Genomic DNA, 17,462 nt, shown 5'->3' on the forward strand with positions numbered 1-17,462 from the left:
TTTTTTAAGCTCTCAGTGTTTGCTTCTACTTTTAGAACTGGCACTTGTGAACTCTGAATACAAAGTTCACTTTTATTGGCTTTCTTTCTCTCTCAGATCTTGGCCCCATTCTCACTACCTTGGTAACTTTTCTGTCTTTTCAAACACATATTTTTCCTTTTTAGATTTTGTCCAGCTTTTGCTGTTAGGAAGAGTGTTGGTCCAGGACCACCTAGTCATCAGTTACCAGAGCAGAAACCCCGGGTATCTTTTTTAAATTAAGCTTGTTAGCGTAGGGGAGTGTAATGGCATTTTGTGTGTTGATTTTTTTATCCAGAAAATTCACTGAATTCTCTTATTAATATTGATTATTTGTTTTTTATTTTTCCGTATGGACAATCATGACACTTAGAAATAATGAGAGTTTTGTTTTCTCCTTTTCAGTCCTTTCATCTTTAATTTCTTTTTGCCTTACTGGACTGGCTAGCATCTCTATATACTGTTCAATAAAACTGATATTAACACATGTCTTTGCCTTATTTCTGGTCTCAAGTTATATAACTTCAATATTTACCTTTAAGTGGGATCTTTGCCAAAGTCTGGTGTGTGTGTTTGTTTCGGGGGTTTGATAAGAGGTTAAACAACTTCTCATCTAGTCTTTGTTTGCCAAAAATTTTTATTATGCCTGGATATTGAATTTTGTAAAATGTTTTCTCCCACATAAGTACTATTTTATTTACATAACATTCCTTTCTTGCTTCAGACACTCACCTTGGATCACTTTCCTTTTGCCAGTGTTTAATTCCTCCTATAGAATTTCCTTGAGTGAGTCTCTGTTGATGATGATATTTAGTAGTTTTCATTTGTCTTTAGGCATCTTTGTTTCCTATACTTTTCTTCACTGAAGGATATTTTTGCTGAGTAAGGAATTCTGGGTTCTGAATTGTTTTCTCTTAGCATATTGATGGTATTTTTTCATTGTCCTTTCAGTGTTGCTCTTGTGGAATCCAGTGTTCTTTGAATGTATTTGAGAGGGCTGCCCATAATGGGCCTAACTTTATTTTTTAAATTCATGATTATTAGATTTATTCAGGAAAAAAGACTTCATTTTAATATAAAAATAATCAAATATTTGACCTGTTGATTAGTACTTTTGCATATTTATAGCATAATATTTATATCAAAATGATAGATCGTTTATAAAGGTAAATCTGTAATCCAGTGTAAATATTAGAAAAACTTCAGAATTATTTGGAAATTAGTTTATTTATATCTTAATGTAGTTTTAGTACTATGTATTTTATTTTAGAAAGTGTTATAAGTAACATGACTGTGGTAACAACTCATTTTTAATTTTAGTGGATTATAACGTGAATGTGTACTATATATTATAATTTCCTGTTAATCAGAGTGTTCACTTAACTAGAAATTCATTGCTGACAGTTAATTATTAGAAGTTAATTATTGAAACTGAAGACCCTGATATCAGCACAATACTTATATATAAAGGCTTCCTGCAGAATTAACCCTGTAGTATTTGTGCTTTGTAGAGCATGCAACTGAGGTGTCAGATATTCTTTATCTTATTTAGATCAGCTCTACAAGGAAATATGAATTTCTGACTGAACAACTTTTAATGCATAACACATTGATTAGTCTTATAATAAATCAGAGAAAATAAAATTTTGTGTTATTGATTAGCCTAGAAAGGAAGACTATTTAATTAGATTTTACTATGGTATTAAAAGAACAGTTGACCTGTCTTCCTGACTTCATAATGATGATGGCAGAAGCTGTCATCAACTGATTTTAATTATGTAAATTTCCAAATGTTATACAATTACAAATTTATTTTGTTCAACCCTGGGAACGAAGTGCCATTACTATTCTCATTTTTCAAATGTGGAATCTAGATTTTATGTTGGATGTGACCAAACTCTAATTATTTAATTTTTTTGATGATTTTGTTTCAGGATATGATGACACCTATAAATCTGGAGGAAAAGACCATTTATTTAGTTTCATTCTTTGAAGGCTTACAACGCATTATTTTATTCACTGAAGATCCAAGGGTATTTAAAGTGACATATGAAAGTGAGAAAGCAGAGTTAGCAGAGCAAGAAATTGTGTTGGCATTACAAGATGTTGGAATTTCTCTTGTCAACAATTATACAAAGCAAGAAGTAGCCTATATTGGCATTACAAGGTTAGATGCGTTAAAATTTGGATACATTTAAGTGCTCAGTTCTTAATCATTAAGAGTGGTGATCGTAAAATCTAAAATGAGTTAGTTTAAATTTTCTGTTTTGACTATTCATTGATACTAATCTGAGGTAATGCTAATTTAAAAGTGCTTTGATGCTTTTTTTTTTTGCCTTTTGAGATAAAGACATACCAAAAATCAAATTTATCTCATCATGTTGTTGATTTTCCCAGCTCTCTAAAAATTAGATTTATTCAACTTATCAAAGGTATATTTTCTTTCTTTAATATGTCATAAGGAAATGTTTAACTGTTCATTACCGCCTACCACAGTGCAGGGTACACCACAAATCTAATCTTTTTCTATGAGTTTGTTTGTTTGTTTTTGAAGTACATTTGATCTGCAACACTGTGTTAGTTCCTGGTACATAACATAGTGATTCAGTATTTCTGTTCATTACAGTGATCACAATAAGTCTAGTTACCATGTGTCACCATACGAAGATATTATATTATTATTAACTATATTCCCCACACTGTACATTTCACTTTCTAATCACTTTCTACTTTGACCTTGGCACTTTAAGATCTAATAAGATAATACTGTATTTACCATTTCCCACATAAGTCATCACCAGTAAAACTCTTTCCCTTTTGCACTTAATATTCCTGTTTATAAACACTTAAAATTAATTTATGTATATTACTGCCAAATTTGAGAGCGTTTCTATATTGCAGTCTGTATAACAAGGATAATGTAGTTTTAATCCTTTACTTGAGTTAAACTCTCAAATAAATATATAAATTAAAGGTATATGATACAGATTTGACTTTGTTTTTCTATATAAATTCATCTAGAAATGCCCCTGACTTCTCCTTGAATGCTATCCATGCCATTTAAAAAGTCATATTAAAGGGAATTCCCTGGCAGTCCAGTGGTTAGGACTCTGTACTTCCTCTGCAGGGGGCACGGGTTCAATCCCTGGTCAGGGAACTAAGATCCTGCATGCCACTCGGCGTGGCCAAATGAATAAATAAATAAAAAGGCATGTTAAAACTATTTTCTTAGAAATTTTTTTTGTTCTCAAAAATATGTTTATTACTTAAATTAAAATGTCTAATAGATAACAGATTTTAAGCCTGTGAAACCTGATATGTGCTATCTCCTATGCTAAATGATGTGAATGCAAAGGGGATTAATACATGGTTTCTACCTTTCTGTTTATTAAGTGAACATAAATTTTAGAAGGAATAAACAAATAGCATAAATAAAATTAGATAACTTACATACTTCAGTAAGCAAAACAAGTGAAGTAATTTTAGAATGTGGAAAGATTTTTAAATTCTGCATTTAAGTCTTATAGCAATTTTTTAGTAAATTAGATTTGTTCCATTCACTGTCTCTCCTAGATTACTGTTTCACACTTTATCTCTTTTTAAACCTCCATTCTCTCTCAGCTCACTGCCTTGCATCTTACTTCACCAAGTAAACTGACACAATCAAAAGGGAACATCCAAAGACCCACTCCCAATATCTCAGCTTCCTACGCACCAATATTTTTTACCTACATATTGCAGTGGCACATTTCCTAGTTATCATAGATACATTGTATGTGCTCCTATTTAAACATACGTTTCTACTTTTGCACTATATTTCATTCACTCTTGCCTCTTGAGACATTGATCCAGCAATTCTCTTCTTTTTTTCTCCTACCTCAATAATTTTTGGCTCTCTATTGAATTGTTCCAACCAGTGTAATTTCTTTCAACTAAAAACAAATTCTCTTGGACCCACTTTTCCTGCTACCTACTGCACATTTCTTTGCTTTACGTTATAGCCAAACCCCTTAGAAGTGTTAATCTATAACAGAAGATACATTCACTATCTCCAATTCTTTTTTTACGCATTTTTCTTTTAACTATTCCAAACAGGTTTTTGCTTTCAGTATACCATGAAACTGGTCTTGGTAAGATCACCAGAGACCTAAGTATTGCCAGGTCCAGTGTACAATTACCAGTCTTTGTATTGATTATGTTTATAACATTTAACACAGATCCCTTCTTGATACAGTGTCCTTGATGTTACATCCAGGATATCTCACCACCTTGGTTTTTCTTTCTGTTCCAACATTTCTTATTCTTACTTGTTGCTTGCTTGTCTTTTTCTCAACTGCTTAATATTGGGTACCTTGAGGCTCTCAGACCTTAGTCCTCTTCTCTGTTTCAGTTTTGATTTCAAATACCATATATATGCCCAAAACTTCTAAAAATATATCTTCAGCCAGACTTTTGTCCTGAACTCCAGACTTATCTATCCAACGACTTACATAAAATCTTTACTCAGGTATCTGAGAGACTTCTTAAGCTTTGTAGTATGTAAAACCAAACTCCTGATCTCCTTCTACCAAAACCTGCTTTCCCACTGGAGTTAATGACAACTACGTTCTTCCAGCTGCTCAGGCCAAAAACTTTGGAATCATCTTTGATTCCTCTCTTTATCTTACACCCCACGTCTAATCCATCTAAAAGTAGTGTTTTGGATCTAGCTTCAAAACACACGTAGAATCTGACCACTTTGTACTGCCTCACTCTTAGACCACCGCAGGAAGAGCCATCACCGTTTTTCTCCTGGCTTACTACATTACATTCCTAACAAGTTTTCCTGTTCTAGTCTTCATCACTTTTTTTTCTTTCTTCCCACTCCAACACATAGTACATTCTTAAACCTTAAGTCAGACTAATGTGGCTGATTATCTTCTCATAATCTTTCAGTGGGTCCTCATCTCAGAATAAAACTCGGAGTCTTTACAGTATCCTCAAGGCTTTACGTTATTTTACCTCTCATTATCTGTCTTACTTCATCTTCTACTCTTAATGTGTTCCAGGCTTGCCAGCCTCCTTGCTCTTCTACCTGGACGACTACAGGCATGCTCTGCTTGGAGTCTTTGCTCTAGCTTGTCTCTCTACCTGAAATGTTGTTCTTCTCTTCTGTGCTGGATAACTCCCTCATCTTCTTTAAGACTGTTGAAATCTCGCCTTCTTAATGACACCTCTGGTGGCCACTCTTTTCTGATGCTGCAACCCCTGCCACTTTGCATATCCCCGTACTCCACATCCAGTTTACCCCGTCTACTTTTTCTTCTTTCAAAAGCATTTTCACCTCCTAATATATTAAAAGATGCTAATTCACTATTTATTGTCTATCACTCCTCAGGTAAAAGAAAGCTCCAAAATGGCAGAAATGTTCACTGATAATCTCCCTGCCACCTAGAATAGTGCCTAAATAGGAGTTTAATAAGTACTGGTTGAATGAATTCATGTTTTTAAACTTGTAATGTGCTTGCTTACAACTAGGGATATTGCAAAAATTTACTGAAGGTTTTTCAGTAATGGTAATTCATGTAATAAACCAGATAAAATGAAAATGTTTATAAATTAGTACCATGATTTTTGCTTTCATATATAAGTTCTGATGTGGTTTGGGAGACAAAACCCAAGAAGAAGGCAAGATGGAAGCCAATGAGTGTAAAGCACACTGAGAAGTTAGAGAAAGAATTTAAGGAATATACTGAATCTTCACCATCAGAAGATAAGGTTATTGAGTTGGACACTAACATTCCGGTAATATTTTTAAGTACTGATATGAAGTTTTAATTTTTATCTGTTGTAATTAGATGAATCACAAGTTAGTTTTTAAGGAGAGACTAGTTTGCTTACAAAACAATCAATCCTATTATACATACTTTATATAGAATATTTTAAAGGGATAGTTCTCTGTATCAAGATTCAGACTTTATTAAGCCGCTAATGATCTACTCCTTGGTTAACAAGAAGGCAATAAGTTGCTTTATTTTATTTTTAAAACTGTTTTTTCTTTTATCGCTTTATTTTTTTGATAAATTTTAGTAAAGTTATATAAAAAGTGATAAAACCAAGTTATAAGGATTATGTGAATATTTCTGTGAATTGTATGGATATGGAGTATAAAGATCTCAGTCAAAATCTCATCAAATATTTAGCCTACTATTTAATATTATGTTTAAAGTTTTTTGATACAGATTTCTAATTTTAATCAATTAATAAATAAAGAGAAATTCCATGTGTTTGTGTGTGTGTGTGGGCATATTTTTCAGGTTCGCTTCACACCTAGTGGTACTAACATGAAAATTCTGCAGCCACATGTAATAGCTATAAGAAGAAATTACCTTCCAGCGTTAAAAGTAGAATATAGCACATCTGCACATCAATCATCATTTAGAATTCAAATTTACAGAATACAGGTGAGTTTGAAAAGACAGTCAAATTATATTCTAAAGGAATATGGCAATAAATGTATTCGCATAGTCTGTTTTGTCTAGTACTTAAGTTTCATTGTTGGACTAGAGTTTTTGATTCCTTGTACTTCTTAAATTTTGTTATTCCAGTCAGGTTCTATAATTAACATATTAATATACTGACCTGTTGTTTGTTTTCTTAGATCCAAAACCAGATACATGGTGCTATATTTCCATTTGTATTTTACCCCATTAAACCTCCTAAGTCGGTCACCATGGATTCAGGTTTGTTTGTATTTTTACATTGCCATAAAAATGGTTGTATTAGCTATTTGGTTTCTTTTACTTTAAAAATATGAAGTGAAACCATTCTCAAGTTTAGTGTCTATAGGATCACTGGAAAATTAAACAGCTTGAAAAAAAACCAGGAAGTACTCAACTAACTTCAATAAAACTGAGTGAATACTGAAGAAAAGATTATTTAGAAATATATATATAATGTTTAGAGACATTAATTTAAAAAAAAATTACTAATTTGTAAACCCCTAATTTAGAAGCCACTAGAACCTTTGAATAAAAAGATAAGACCCTGAATCTGTTTTCACAAAGACTTCCTAATGATTCTAATGCATACTTCTGGTTTAAAATCACTAATTTAAAGGATCAGTTAACCTTAGAGTGAATACAGATAATTAAAAAAACAATCCTGGAGTCTGAAATTAAGGTTGTGATAGATCTTACAGATATCAGTAATTTTAATTGATACTCATGATTTAGTAAATAATTTAGTTGTCCACTGTGATGTGTATTAAATTGCAAGAAAATGCTTATCTTTTGTTTAAAGCATCATTAATCATATTTATTAATCTTTACAGCACCAAAGCCCTTTACAGATGTCTGTATTGTCATGAGATCTGCAGGACGTTCGCAGATATCACGTATTAAGTAAGCGTCTTAGTACATTTATTGTGTGTGCATTTAATGTTTTAATTTAAATATGAGTTAATTGTACTCTTAAATAAATAAATTTCAGATGAGTCAAAGATTTAAGTGTAAAATATTAAATTATAAAGGTCATAGGAAAAATCAATTATTTCATAATCTTGGAGAGTCAGAAAGCTCCAAATGAATTATACCTAGGTATTAACAATAGTCATTTCTGAATTGTGTGTATTTTGTTATTTTCTTTTTTATTTGTTTTCTCTATTAAGTTGTCTATAATTACTGCATACTGTTTTAGAAACAAGAAAATAATATTTTCAATTCAGTCACCACCCAGTTCAAAAAATAGAACACTGACAGAAACATCCATCTGTGTATCACTATCATACTTCTTGTTTCCTCCACCCTATCACCAAGATAAATACTATTTTTATTCCCTTTTTAAAATACTGTTTTATTGTTTATGTGTACCTAAACATTATGCTTCTTACTTTGCCAAAATTTTTCCTAATTAAAGAAAAATTCTTTAACTAAATATATTCCTGGGACTTGCTTTTTTCATTCAGATTTTTACTACAATTTATTTTGTTATATGTAGCTAGAGTTTATTTATTATCACTAGCATGTAGTATTCTCTTGTGTGACTATATACCACAGTTTACTTACCGATTTCCTCTTTGTAGGCATTTTCATATTATGAGTTTGTTGCCATTATGAACAGTGTTGCCGTGACATTTTTTAATTCATTCACCTAAAAAGTCCTAAGTTTCAATGTTTTAATATTTATCTAATATTTTTTCCTATATAATTTTGTTAATGCAGTTAATCAATGATTTTTAAATGTTTTTCACCTTGTATTATAGGTATTTCAAAGTGTTGATCCAAGAAATGGATCTCAGGTTAGATCTTGGGTTTGTCTATGCTATATCAGAACTTATGACAGCAGCTGAAGTAACTGAAAAAACGGAGGTAAGACTTATTTATAATATGATGGGAAGAATTAGGGAAAGAGGAGGACTTTAAAAAATTATAACATTATACATTCTTAAATGTATTAAAATGGTTTTAAAAATTAAAATTTTTTTATTATGCTGCCGTGGTTCTACATTGGCAGATATCACATTTTCAGATTATAGAAGTTGGAAGCAAGAGAAATAACCTTTTTAAGATGACTTAGCAAATAGGAGGAAAGGTTTTAGGCCAGTAGTAAGGGGCAGAGGATAATCAGTCATGTTTACATCACTTTTTTCCTATTTTATTTTTCTGGGTTACCTTTGTATTGATTAATAATTTAGAAATTTGGATATGCCAGGATATTTGATGAGAAAAGGGATAAAGCAAATAAAAGGTAAGATGTCCTTGCATATACCTGCACACATCTTCCATGTACTTTAAAGCATCTTTAGATTACTTATAATAGCTAGTACAATGTAAATGCTATGTCAGTTGTTGCCAGGGTGTGGCAAATGGAAGTTTTGGTTTTTAGAACTTTCTGGATTTTTTTTTTCTTTTATATTTTCATTCTACAGTTGGTTGAATCCACGGATGTGGAACCTTGTGCATACAGAGGGTCAACTGTATACTGAAACAGTGCTGGGTACTTGTCCCCCTTTCTCCAAGGCTTATTATTGTTACTGGTTTATTTATTAGTTCAGTGACTAGCTGGATTATTTTTTTGAAGTCTACCCTACCCCCACCCTTACCTTTCCCTGCATTGTTAAGCCTTTGATGTCACTCCTCAGGGAGGTGAAGATTTGGGACACCTACAGTTACCCTGGAATAAAAGTGATTTTTACAGGGCTCTTTGCATTTCTTTCCATGATCACAACTGCTAATTGCTGGATGATTGCTCTGGTTTTTTTCAGTAATGCCTTAGGGCATAAATTGCTCTACAGACTAATCCAGTCAAATTTGGCCTCCTTTGAAGGAAGTGATTTGAAGATAAGTGTTTGCTATTTGTTCCAACCCCCGTCTCTTTCCCCAGTTCTTTCTTTCACAGAAACTTAACAGGCCTACAGTTTAGCCTGTATCTTCACTGAATCAAGGATTTTCCTCCCAGTTGCCTTCCACCACAACATTCACTGTTTCCTAGAGCACTCTTAGGCCTGAACTTTACATTTTGTTGTAAATGAAGTCAGCTTCTTTGGGAAGAGATGAGGAGCTGTCTGTTTTAAAGTCTACTCCCACACACACATACACCCCCACCCCCAGGCAATATCTCTGGACCAGAGCTTTGGAGCTCTAGAGGTGGGCCAAGGGTGATCAGACCTCAGTATTCTCAGTGGTGTCACACCCAAGTAGAGCCTTTGTTCTCTGAGTGGAGGCTGGGCAGAAGAGGGAAGCTCCTTCTTCCCCTGTAGTTTAGGCTCAGCAGCTAGTAGCTAGGGGCAGGATGAGAAATGCTGACCTCTGTTCCTCCCAAGATGAAAGTCTTCCAGTTGGAGGTGGGGCAGAGAGGGAACTCTGAGTCTAGATTGGAGTTCTGGCTTACTGAGTTGGGAGGGGGAACTGAGAGAATGGTCCTTTTTCAAATACCACAGAGTCACTTTTCCTACCAAATTTTTATAGATTTTCTTGAATAGATGTTTTATTTGGTTATACCCTTAGGTATAGAGGCCTTAAAAGTTTGTCTTTTTAAATAAATTTTACCAGTTTCACTGGAGAGCTAAAGATCTCCTTACACCATTATCCCAGAAGTGAATTTCTAAATATACTTTTAATAAGGTTATCATTTTGAAGTTTTTGTTAATAAGTTAAAATGTGAATGTTGGGCCGTTTCTCAACACAGAAGTACTAGATTTGTGAGCATTTGCAAAAGAAATAGTGTTGATTATCAAGAATGAAAGCACTAATCACTTCATGAAAAATTACTTTCAGTGCCTTCCCTTTTTTGATTTATATTAGTGACCTCTGTAGATGTCAGTAATGCATTTATCAAACAGCTGCAAGTACATTATGATTGTATTATTCCTAAGAAAGTGTTGATGGATTGGATTAGTGGCCTTTTGGAATAAAATCTATGGTCACGTGAAGAAAACCTTAGTGTCTTTTAACGTATTGGATGGAAACATAGAAGATATGCTTATCAGTTTGTGAGTGACCGAACTTTCCTAACAGTAGAGATGTTAGTTTCCCTTCTAAGGCAGTAGGTTCCCAATCATGAGCAATGTTGAATCTGGATATTATGGGGAAGTATTCTGCAGCATGTGAGCTATTAGCTTAATACTTATACAGAAATATCCCTTATGTTTTTAATATTTTATGTTCCTTTATAGGTTGAGCTTTTTCATAAAGATACAGAAGCTTTCCAAGAAGAATATAAAATAGTTTCATTAGGAGATTCATCACAAGTCAGTCTCTATGAATACTTTCATATATCTCCTATCAAGGTAGGGGGAAAATAAGTCATTTTTATTGTCCTTGATGATCTTGGTAATAGCAGATTGATTTGATCTGTTTGGGGGAATACAACATTTAAATTATATTCTTAATAGTATATAAGTTCTATAACTTCACAATTACAAATATAAGTAAATAACAAAGTAATGATACTTTTAAATTTTTATTATTTATTCTTATAATAATTTTTTATCATGTGGAAATAATAGTGGAGCCACCTACAGTATGTTTATATGTTTACACCTTGACCTAACATTATGTTAACTTGCTATCTATGAAGGTGTTGAGTGACAATTTTCAAACTTTTGTGTATGATATTAGTATAAGTTTGAAATTAATTTATAAAGTAACCTTGATTTTAAAATTGAAGATTGAATGGAACTAAAAGTAAGTTCTTAACATAAAATTTCTATGAGTTAACTTACATAATACTTGAAGAAAATTACGTATTAACTACTTATACTATATATAATACATATAATACAAAAGTGCTTTTTAACTGGCTTTACCACGCTAACTTAATTCTAATAGTTGAAAAGTTCACTTTTGGAGATATTTGAGTTAATTTTCAACAATTTCAACTTCTAGATTGTTAATGTTATTAAAAAATATATGAAGATTAATATTTTCCTAGGTTTACCAAAAGAATTGGATTGAACTAAATATCATACATTACATGGTTGAATTTAAATTTTTTAAAGGGCTGTTTACATTTTAAATTCTTTCAACATTCCAGTTATTAATTTTGATATAATCTAGGTAACTTTGAAATCTTATTTATGGTATAGCGACTTTAAGATTATATTGAATTTTAAGAGTTAAAACTGTCATTATGAAGAAAGTGCTTTAAATATTTCTTTCTTTATCTCTTTAGTTGCATTTAAGTGTTTCACTGAGTTCAGGTGGTGAAGAAGCTAAAGATTCAGAACAACCTGAAGGACTGGTAGCAGTTCATTCTTTAAATCTTTTGCTGAAGAGTATTGGTGCCACTCTTACAGATGTACAAGATGTAGTTTTTAAGTATGTTTAATATTCAAATGTATAAATTGATGAAAAGTCCATTTTATATTTACATTAAAATTTTATAAGTGAAAAAGTATGTAAAGTACATTGCAGATCATAGGTTGAATATGGTTTTTTGCTGTTAAATGGAATATAATTTAAGAAACATATTGCCTGGTAACCCTTAACTATTAAGTAACAGAATAATTATTAAATAATTTCCTTAAGAAAGAGGGACAGAGGTCATGCAAGTTTGTGTGTTATATAAGGCCTTTTTGGCCTAGGGAAGGATTCCTAAGAAGCTGTGTATACCCAAAGATGTGATGTGTGGTGCTTAAAAGATGTTGCTTTAAGGCCTGTGGGATCAAGACTCTTCAAAGCATATGTGACTAGAAGAAAATGAATGCCATGATAGCAGAAGTGAAGGGATCAGTTTAAATGTTACAGTCAAGAATTTAATGTGAGTCATAATGTAAGCTATTAGAGTATCTGACCAAAGAGACAGAGAGTCTGAGTGGAGACTTTAGATGAGCATGACCTTTGCAGATAGCACCTAGAGCTATTATTAAGAACAGTAGTAAGAATCAGTGAGTCTAATAAGACATAACTGTAAATCTAGATAAAAGTTAGGAAACAGTCAAAATTAAAAACACAAGTTTGAAGACATCAGAAGTAGGATGAGATTTCTAATCTTGCTGCTGTCCTATCCTTAGCATAGAACTTCCCGATTAGTGGTTCCAGGTATATGCTGTGAATAGGTTATAAATAAACTGATGGTGATTCTTCAGCTGTCAGCTGATCAGGCAGGACCTGCAGCAGCTGAACCCTGGCCATTCTTGAGCAGCCTCTTCCATTTATCTCAGTGCGTCAGGCATTTTCTGTGTGGGCCATGATAGGGCAGAATTGAGAAATATAGTTCATGTCCAGGAGTGGGACCCAAGGGTCTCTAAAATGCCTGAATTCTGTGAAAATATGTGTATATTGATGGCTTTTCTGAAGATAAGATCCATAGCTTTTATCAGATTCTTAAGAGGGTTCTTTGACCAGAATATGCAGAGATGTATATAGGAGTGGATATTCTGACTGGTATGGGAAAATGTACTAAAAGGAATTTTTTTGGAGAAAAATTCTAAAGAAAATAAAACCATTCATTAATATTAAAAACAATCTCCTTTTCTCTATATATTTATACATTTTTGTGTGGGTTTTTTTTTCAGGCTTGCATTTTTTGAACTCAACTATCAGTTCCATACAACATCTGAACTACAGTCTGAAGTAATAAGACACTATTCAAAACAGGTTTGTCTGAGATTATTTTACAGAGGGACAAAGTGATAAAATGGTGAAGCCATATGTGTCTATAGAGGTATAATGATTTGGCCAGGAAGGGAATAGCCGTTTCAAAATTTTAAAACATGGTTTTTTCCCTCAGGATTGTAGAAAGAAGTTGAGCCCAACCACCATTTCAGTTTTTTGCCTTTCTACTTTTAGCCTTTGACGGAAATCTTTCCTGGATCAGTGTGGACTAGATGTAAATCTTTAAATAATAATTAGCTAAGTAATTCAGCTCACTTACTTAAAAGAATAGGTCAAGGGAAACTATTTATCAGTAAGTAACTGATGAACACAGGGCATTTTTAGTGTAATTAAGTTGTTTAGTCAGACAGATATATTATTTTAGTGGATTTTTGTCCACCTCTGAAGACTCCTGTATTTTGTGGTATAATTTATAGAGCATTGAGATAGCTGTTGTATGGTGGACAGATCACTGAGCATGACTTAAGAGGTCTGGGTTTGGATCCCAGTTTTGCTGTTTACCCACCATGGCTCCAGGCATCATTTGACCTGTATGTTTCTCTAGTCTATAAAATGGTGGCAGTAATAATAACTGTCACACATAGTTGTAAAAGTATTTTGAATATTCTAAAACTTTATGTAAATAGGTCATATTATTTCTCGTACTCTAACACCAAATTGCTTTTTAAAACTAAGACTACTGATGAATAAGGTGATATGGTTTAGGCTGAAATTGGTGGTGAGGGTGTTAGCCTGAAAAAAAACTGGATGTGTGTACTGAATATAAGGGGAAAAAATATTAAGTCTGATAATCTGATTTGACTAATGTTTCTATTTCATTTTTAGGCCATTAAGCAGATGTATGTACTCATTCTTGGACTTGATGTTTTGGGAAATCCCTTTGGCTTGATTAGAGAATTTTCTGAAGGTGTAGAAGCATTTTTTTATGAGCCTTACCAGGTAAAATAGTTAATCTTGTGTTGTGCAATATATCACACTAATACTTTTGAATAAATAGTGCATCCCGTTAGCAGACACAAATTACCATATGTAAAATAAACAACAAGGTCCCTACTGTATAGCACAGGGAACTATATTCAATATCCTGTAATAAACCATAATGGAAAAGAATATGAAAAGTATATATATACATACATATACACACACTTGTGTATATATATGTATAACTGAATCACTTTACTATACACCAGTAACTAAAACAACATTGTAAATCAACTGTACTTCAATTAAAAATGATAATAATAATCACCCCAGTTGTTAACTTGAGTTGTAGTTGTGAATGGATTTTTGGAAACACAACAAAAGGACATTATTTTGAAGCAAACAATGGTAAGAGGTTTTTGAGAAGTCTTGGGAGAAATATTTACCTTTTTCTTCAGAACTTAAACTTAAGACTTTACTAAGAAATACCAAATTTTAAGTGTTCTGTTGGAATAGTAAAGGTGGATAAAATTTGTACTATAGTAGAAGGAAGATTCCCATGGACACACAGTCTTGCTTTGCACAGTGGTGTGAGACAGTAAAAATAACCATGCAAGCTGACACTGTGTGAAACAATAATCAATGGCAAAAATTATGATTGTTCTCTGTCCCTTAAAAATTTCTGTCAAAACATTCAAAACTCTCCTACTTTCACTTTTAAACATAGAAGATAATGAAAAACAAAGTAAAACTAGTATTTATTTTGTACACTATAATCTAAAATATTAAGAATTAAAGTGTTTTTATTTCTTTTTTAAAATATTATATAGAGTAGTTTGTGGTTACCTTCTCATAATATAACATATACTCCGAGTAAGCATCTTTTGTACACTTTGGTGAAGAGTCATATTCCTTTCTAAGTTTGGATCAACTTCTAACATTTTATCTTTTGTACTTTGAATGTCATGAAATATCTGAGAATTATGTTAATGTGAAGTTTTCTTCTGATATCACTTTCTCTGGGACATCTTTATTCTTTTTGTCACTACTACTTTCCTTGTATATACCAAAAAAAAATTTACCTTTAAACGTAAGCGTAACTTTATTTATTGTTATTCTTTTTTGACCCTTTAGGGAGCCATCCAGGGTCCTGAAGAGTTTGTGGAAGGAATGGCACTGGGACTGAAAGCACTAGTTGGTGGAGCTGTTGGTAAGAAACAGAATGCCTACCAAGAATGATTATGCTAGAAAGTAATGATATGTTTTGTTTTACTAAAGGTATTACAATTTTGCTAGGTGGATTAGCTGGTGCTGCCTCCAAAATCACCAGTGCTATGGCTAAAGGGGTAGCAGCTATGACTATGGATGAAGACTACCAACAGAAGAGAAGAGAAGCCATGAACAAGCAACCAGCTGGTCTTAGAGAAGGCATCACTCGTGGAGGAAAAGGATTAGTTTCGGTAAGAAATTTCCCATGGTTGTGAACATTTTAGGAATATCTTTTAAAGCCACGATCTGTGAGTAAGGAAATAGACATAAAACTTTCATTCACTCAAATATTATTTGGATGTTGGTGGAGCAATGGGTTGTGACATAATAAAAAATATGTCAGTAGCCTCCAGAAATATTCTGTTTAAATAAAATACTTAGGAAATATGTTAATTCTTATGGTATCTAGAAAGCAGATCTTTGCATTTCTTTTGTTAGCCCGACTTGGTTCTTCAAGGTATCATGTCAAAGTATTGTAAATTTTCAATTGTGCTTTTCCTCTAGGGTTTTGTAAGTGGCATAACAGGAATTGTTACAAAACCGATCAAAGGCAAGTATAGTGATTCCTTTGGGTGATATATATTACCAAGGCTTTCATAAACTGATTCCATTTTCGTTCCTAATCCAATTGTCTAAAACTCTGTCTTTTTTCTATCCAGGAGCTCAAAAAGAAGGAGCGGCTGGTTTCTTTAAAGGTTTTGGGAAAGGTTTAGTTGGAGCAGTGACAAGGCCAACTGGAGGCATCATAGACATGGCTAGCAGTACATTTCAGGGAATAAAAAGGTAAATTCTCTTTGATGTAAAATATGAGTAAAATGCTTAAACCAAGAGAAATGAGATAAATCTCTTTGGCTTGAGGCACTTAATTATGAACCTGCAATAATGGCAAGTTGCATATGATCTTCCTAATTGCTTTTGATACTTCTTAAATTGTTGGTATTGCATCATTTCAGCTTCATAGAGTTCTACTTCATTTGTCATTCATTCCCAGCAGCCTTGGCAGGGAAGGTTTGGCAAGTTAAGCTTTTCACTTTCCTTGATTGCAATACATTACAATAATGTAATGCTATACATCAGTTACAAAATTAGCAAATATAATATTCTGTCTCCTTTTTTGAGAAATAAAGAATGGCATTTTACATTCCAGGTTCAAACTCAGCTTGTGTTCACCCCTTCCTTTATGGTCTTATTTTGTTATGAAACTATTATATCCTTTCCCTCTATTTCTCTTCACTTGTGCAAATAATTTTAAACATGTTCTCTTTTCCTCCAAATTAAATTTAGCATAAGACTAAAATTTAGTAGTTGTGTTATTGTTACCTCTCTTCTAGAAGTTTGTAACACATAAAACAATTGATTAAATTCATACTAATGAATTTAACTTAGAAACCTAACTTAGAAAATTGGTGGGTGGATATCTCCCTGACCTTTTTTCCTTTGTACTTTCTCCAGCTTTCTGTTCTATGGCAATAAGTATTATCATTAAATTAGTTGCTCCTTTTAAGTCAGTATTTCATACTATGCCCATAATGGGGTGTTTCCAGTTTTAGTTTAGAGTTAAGGTTGGAAAAAAGGGTACAGTTTTTTTCTACCTGTAACTTTAGTTTCACAAATATAATTATTGAGTCATAATCATCAGAGAAGCTCAAAAGTCAATAACTCATAGGGAATTCACCATGACAATCAGACCAGAAAAGGAAATAAAAAATCAAACTGGAAAAGAAGAAGTAAAACAGTCACTGTTTGCAGATGACATGATACTATACATAGAAAATCCGAAAGCTGCTATCAGAAAACTACTAGAGCTCATCAGTGAATTGGTTAAAGTTGCAGGATACAAAGTTAATACACAGAAATCTCTTGCATTCCTGTACACTAACAATGAAAGATCAGAAAGAGAAATCAAGGAAACTGTCCCATTTGCCAACACATCAAAAAGAATAAAATACCTAGGAATAAACCTACCTAAGGGGGCAAACGACCTGTACTCTGAAAGCTACATGACACCGATGAAAGAAATCAAAGATGACACAGATGGAAAGATATACCATGTTCTTGGACTGGAAGAATCAATATTGTCAAAATGACTGTACTACCCAAGGCAATCTACAGATTCAGTGCAATCCCTATCAAATTACTAATGGCATTTTCCCCAGA

At 32.8% G+C, this 17,462-nt stretch overlaps 1 protein-coding gene across 4 annotated transcripts in view; it reads left to right on the plus strand.

Moving 5' to 3' along the window:
• VPS13A (vacuolar protein sorting 13 homolog A) overlaps positions 1 to 17,462 on the plus strand; it is a 231,975-nt gene that overhangs the window by 187,156 nt on the left and 27,357 nt on the right. For all 4 annotated transcript variants that reach the window (XM_065879497.1, XM_065879498.1, XM_065879499.1 and 1 more), the window contains 14 exons: positions 1,953 to 2,185; positions 5,649 to 5,802; positions 6,315 to 6,461; positions 6,659 to 6,740; positions 7,331 to 7,400; positions 8,261 to 8,366; positions 10,673 to 10,786; positions 11,671 to 11,816; positions 13,016 to 13,097; positions 13,941 to 14,054; positions 15,171 to 15,246; positions 15,333 to 15,496; positions 15,810 to 15,855; positions 15,965 to 16,088. In XM_065879497.1, coding sequence (XP_065735569.1) covers positions 1,953 to 2,185; positions 5,649 to 5,802; positions 6,315 to 6,461; positions 6,659 to 6,740; positions 7,331 to 7,400; positions 8,261 to 8,366; positions 10,673 to 10,786; positions 11,671 to 11,816; positions 13,016 to 13,097; positions 13,941 to 14,054; positions 15,171 to 15,246; positions 15,333 to 15,496; positions 15,810 to 15,855; positions 15,965 to 16,088 — 1,658 coding nt within the window. The remainder of the gene's footprint in view (positions 1 to 1,952; positions 2,186 to 5,648; positions 5,803 to 6,314; positions 6,462 to 6,658; positions 6,741 to 7,330; positions 7,401 to 8,260; positions 8,367 to 10,672; positions 10,787 to 11,670; positions 11,817 to 13,015; positions 13,098 to 13,940; positions 14,055 to 15,170; positions 15,247 to 15,332; positions 15,497 to 15,809; positions 15,856 to 15,964; positions 16,089 to 17,462) is intronic.

Source organism: Phocoena phocoena, chromosome 6 (assembly GCF_963924675.1).
Source record: "Phocoena phocoena chromosome 6, mPhoPho1.1, whole genome shotgun sequence".
In the NCBI taxonomy this organism is placed as follows: domain Eukaryota; kingdom Metazoa; phylum Chordata; class Mammalia; order Artiodactyla; family Phocoenidae; genus Phocoena; species Phocoena phocoena.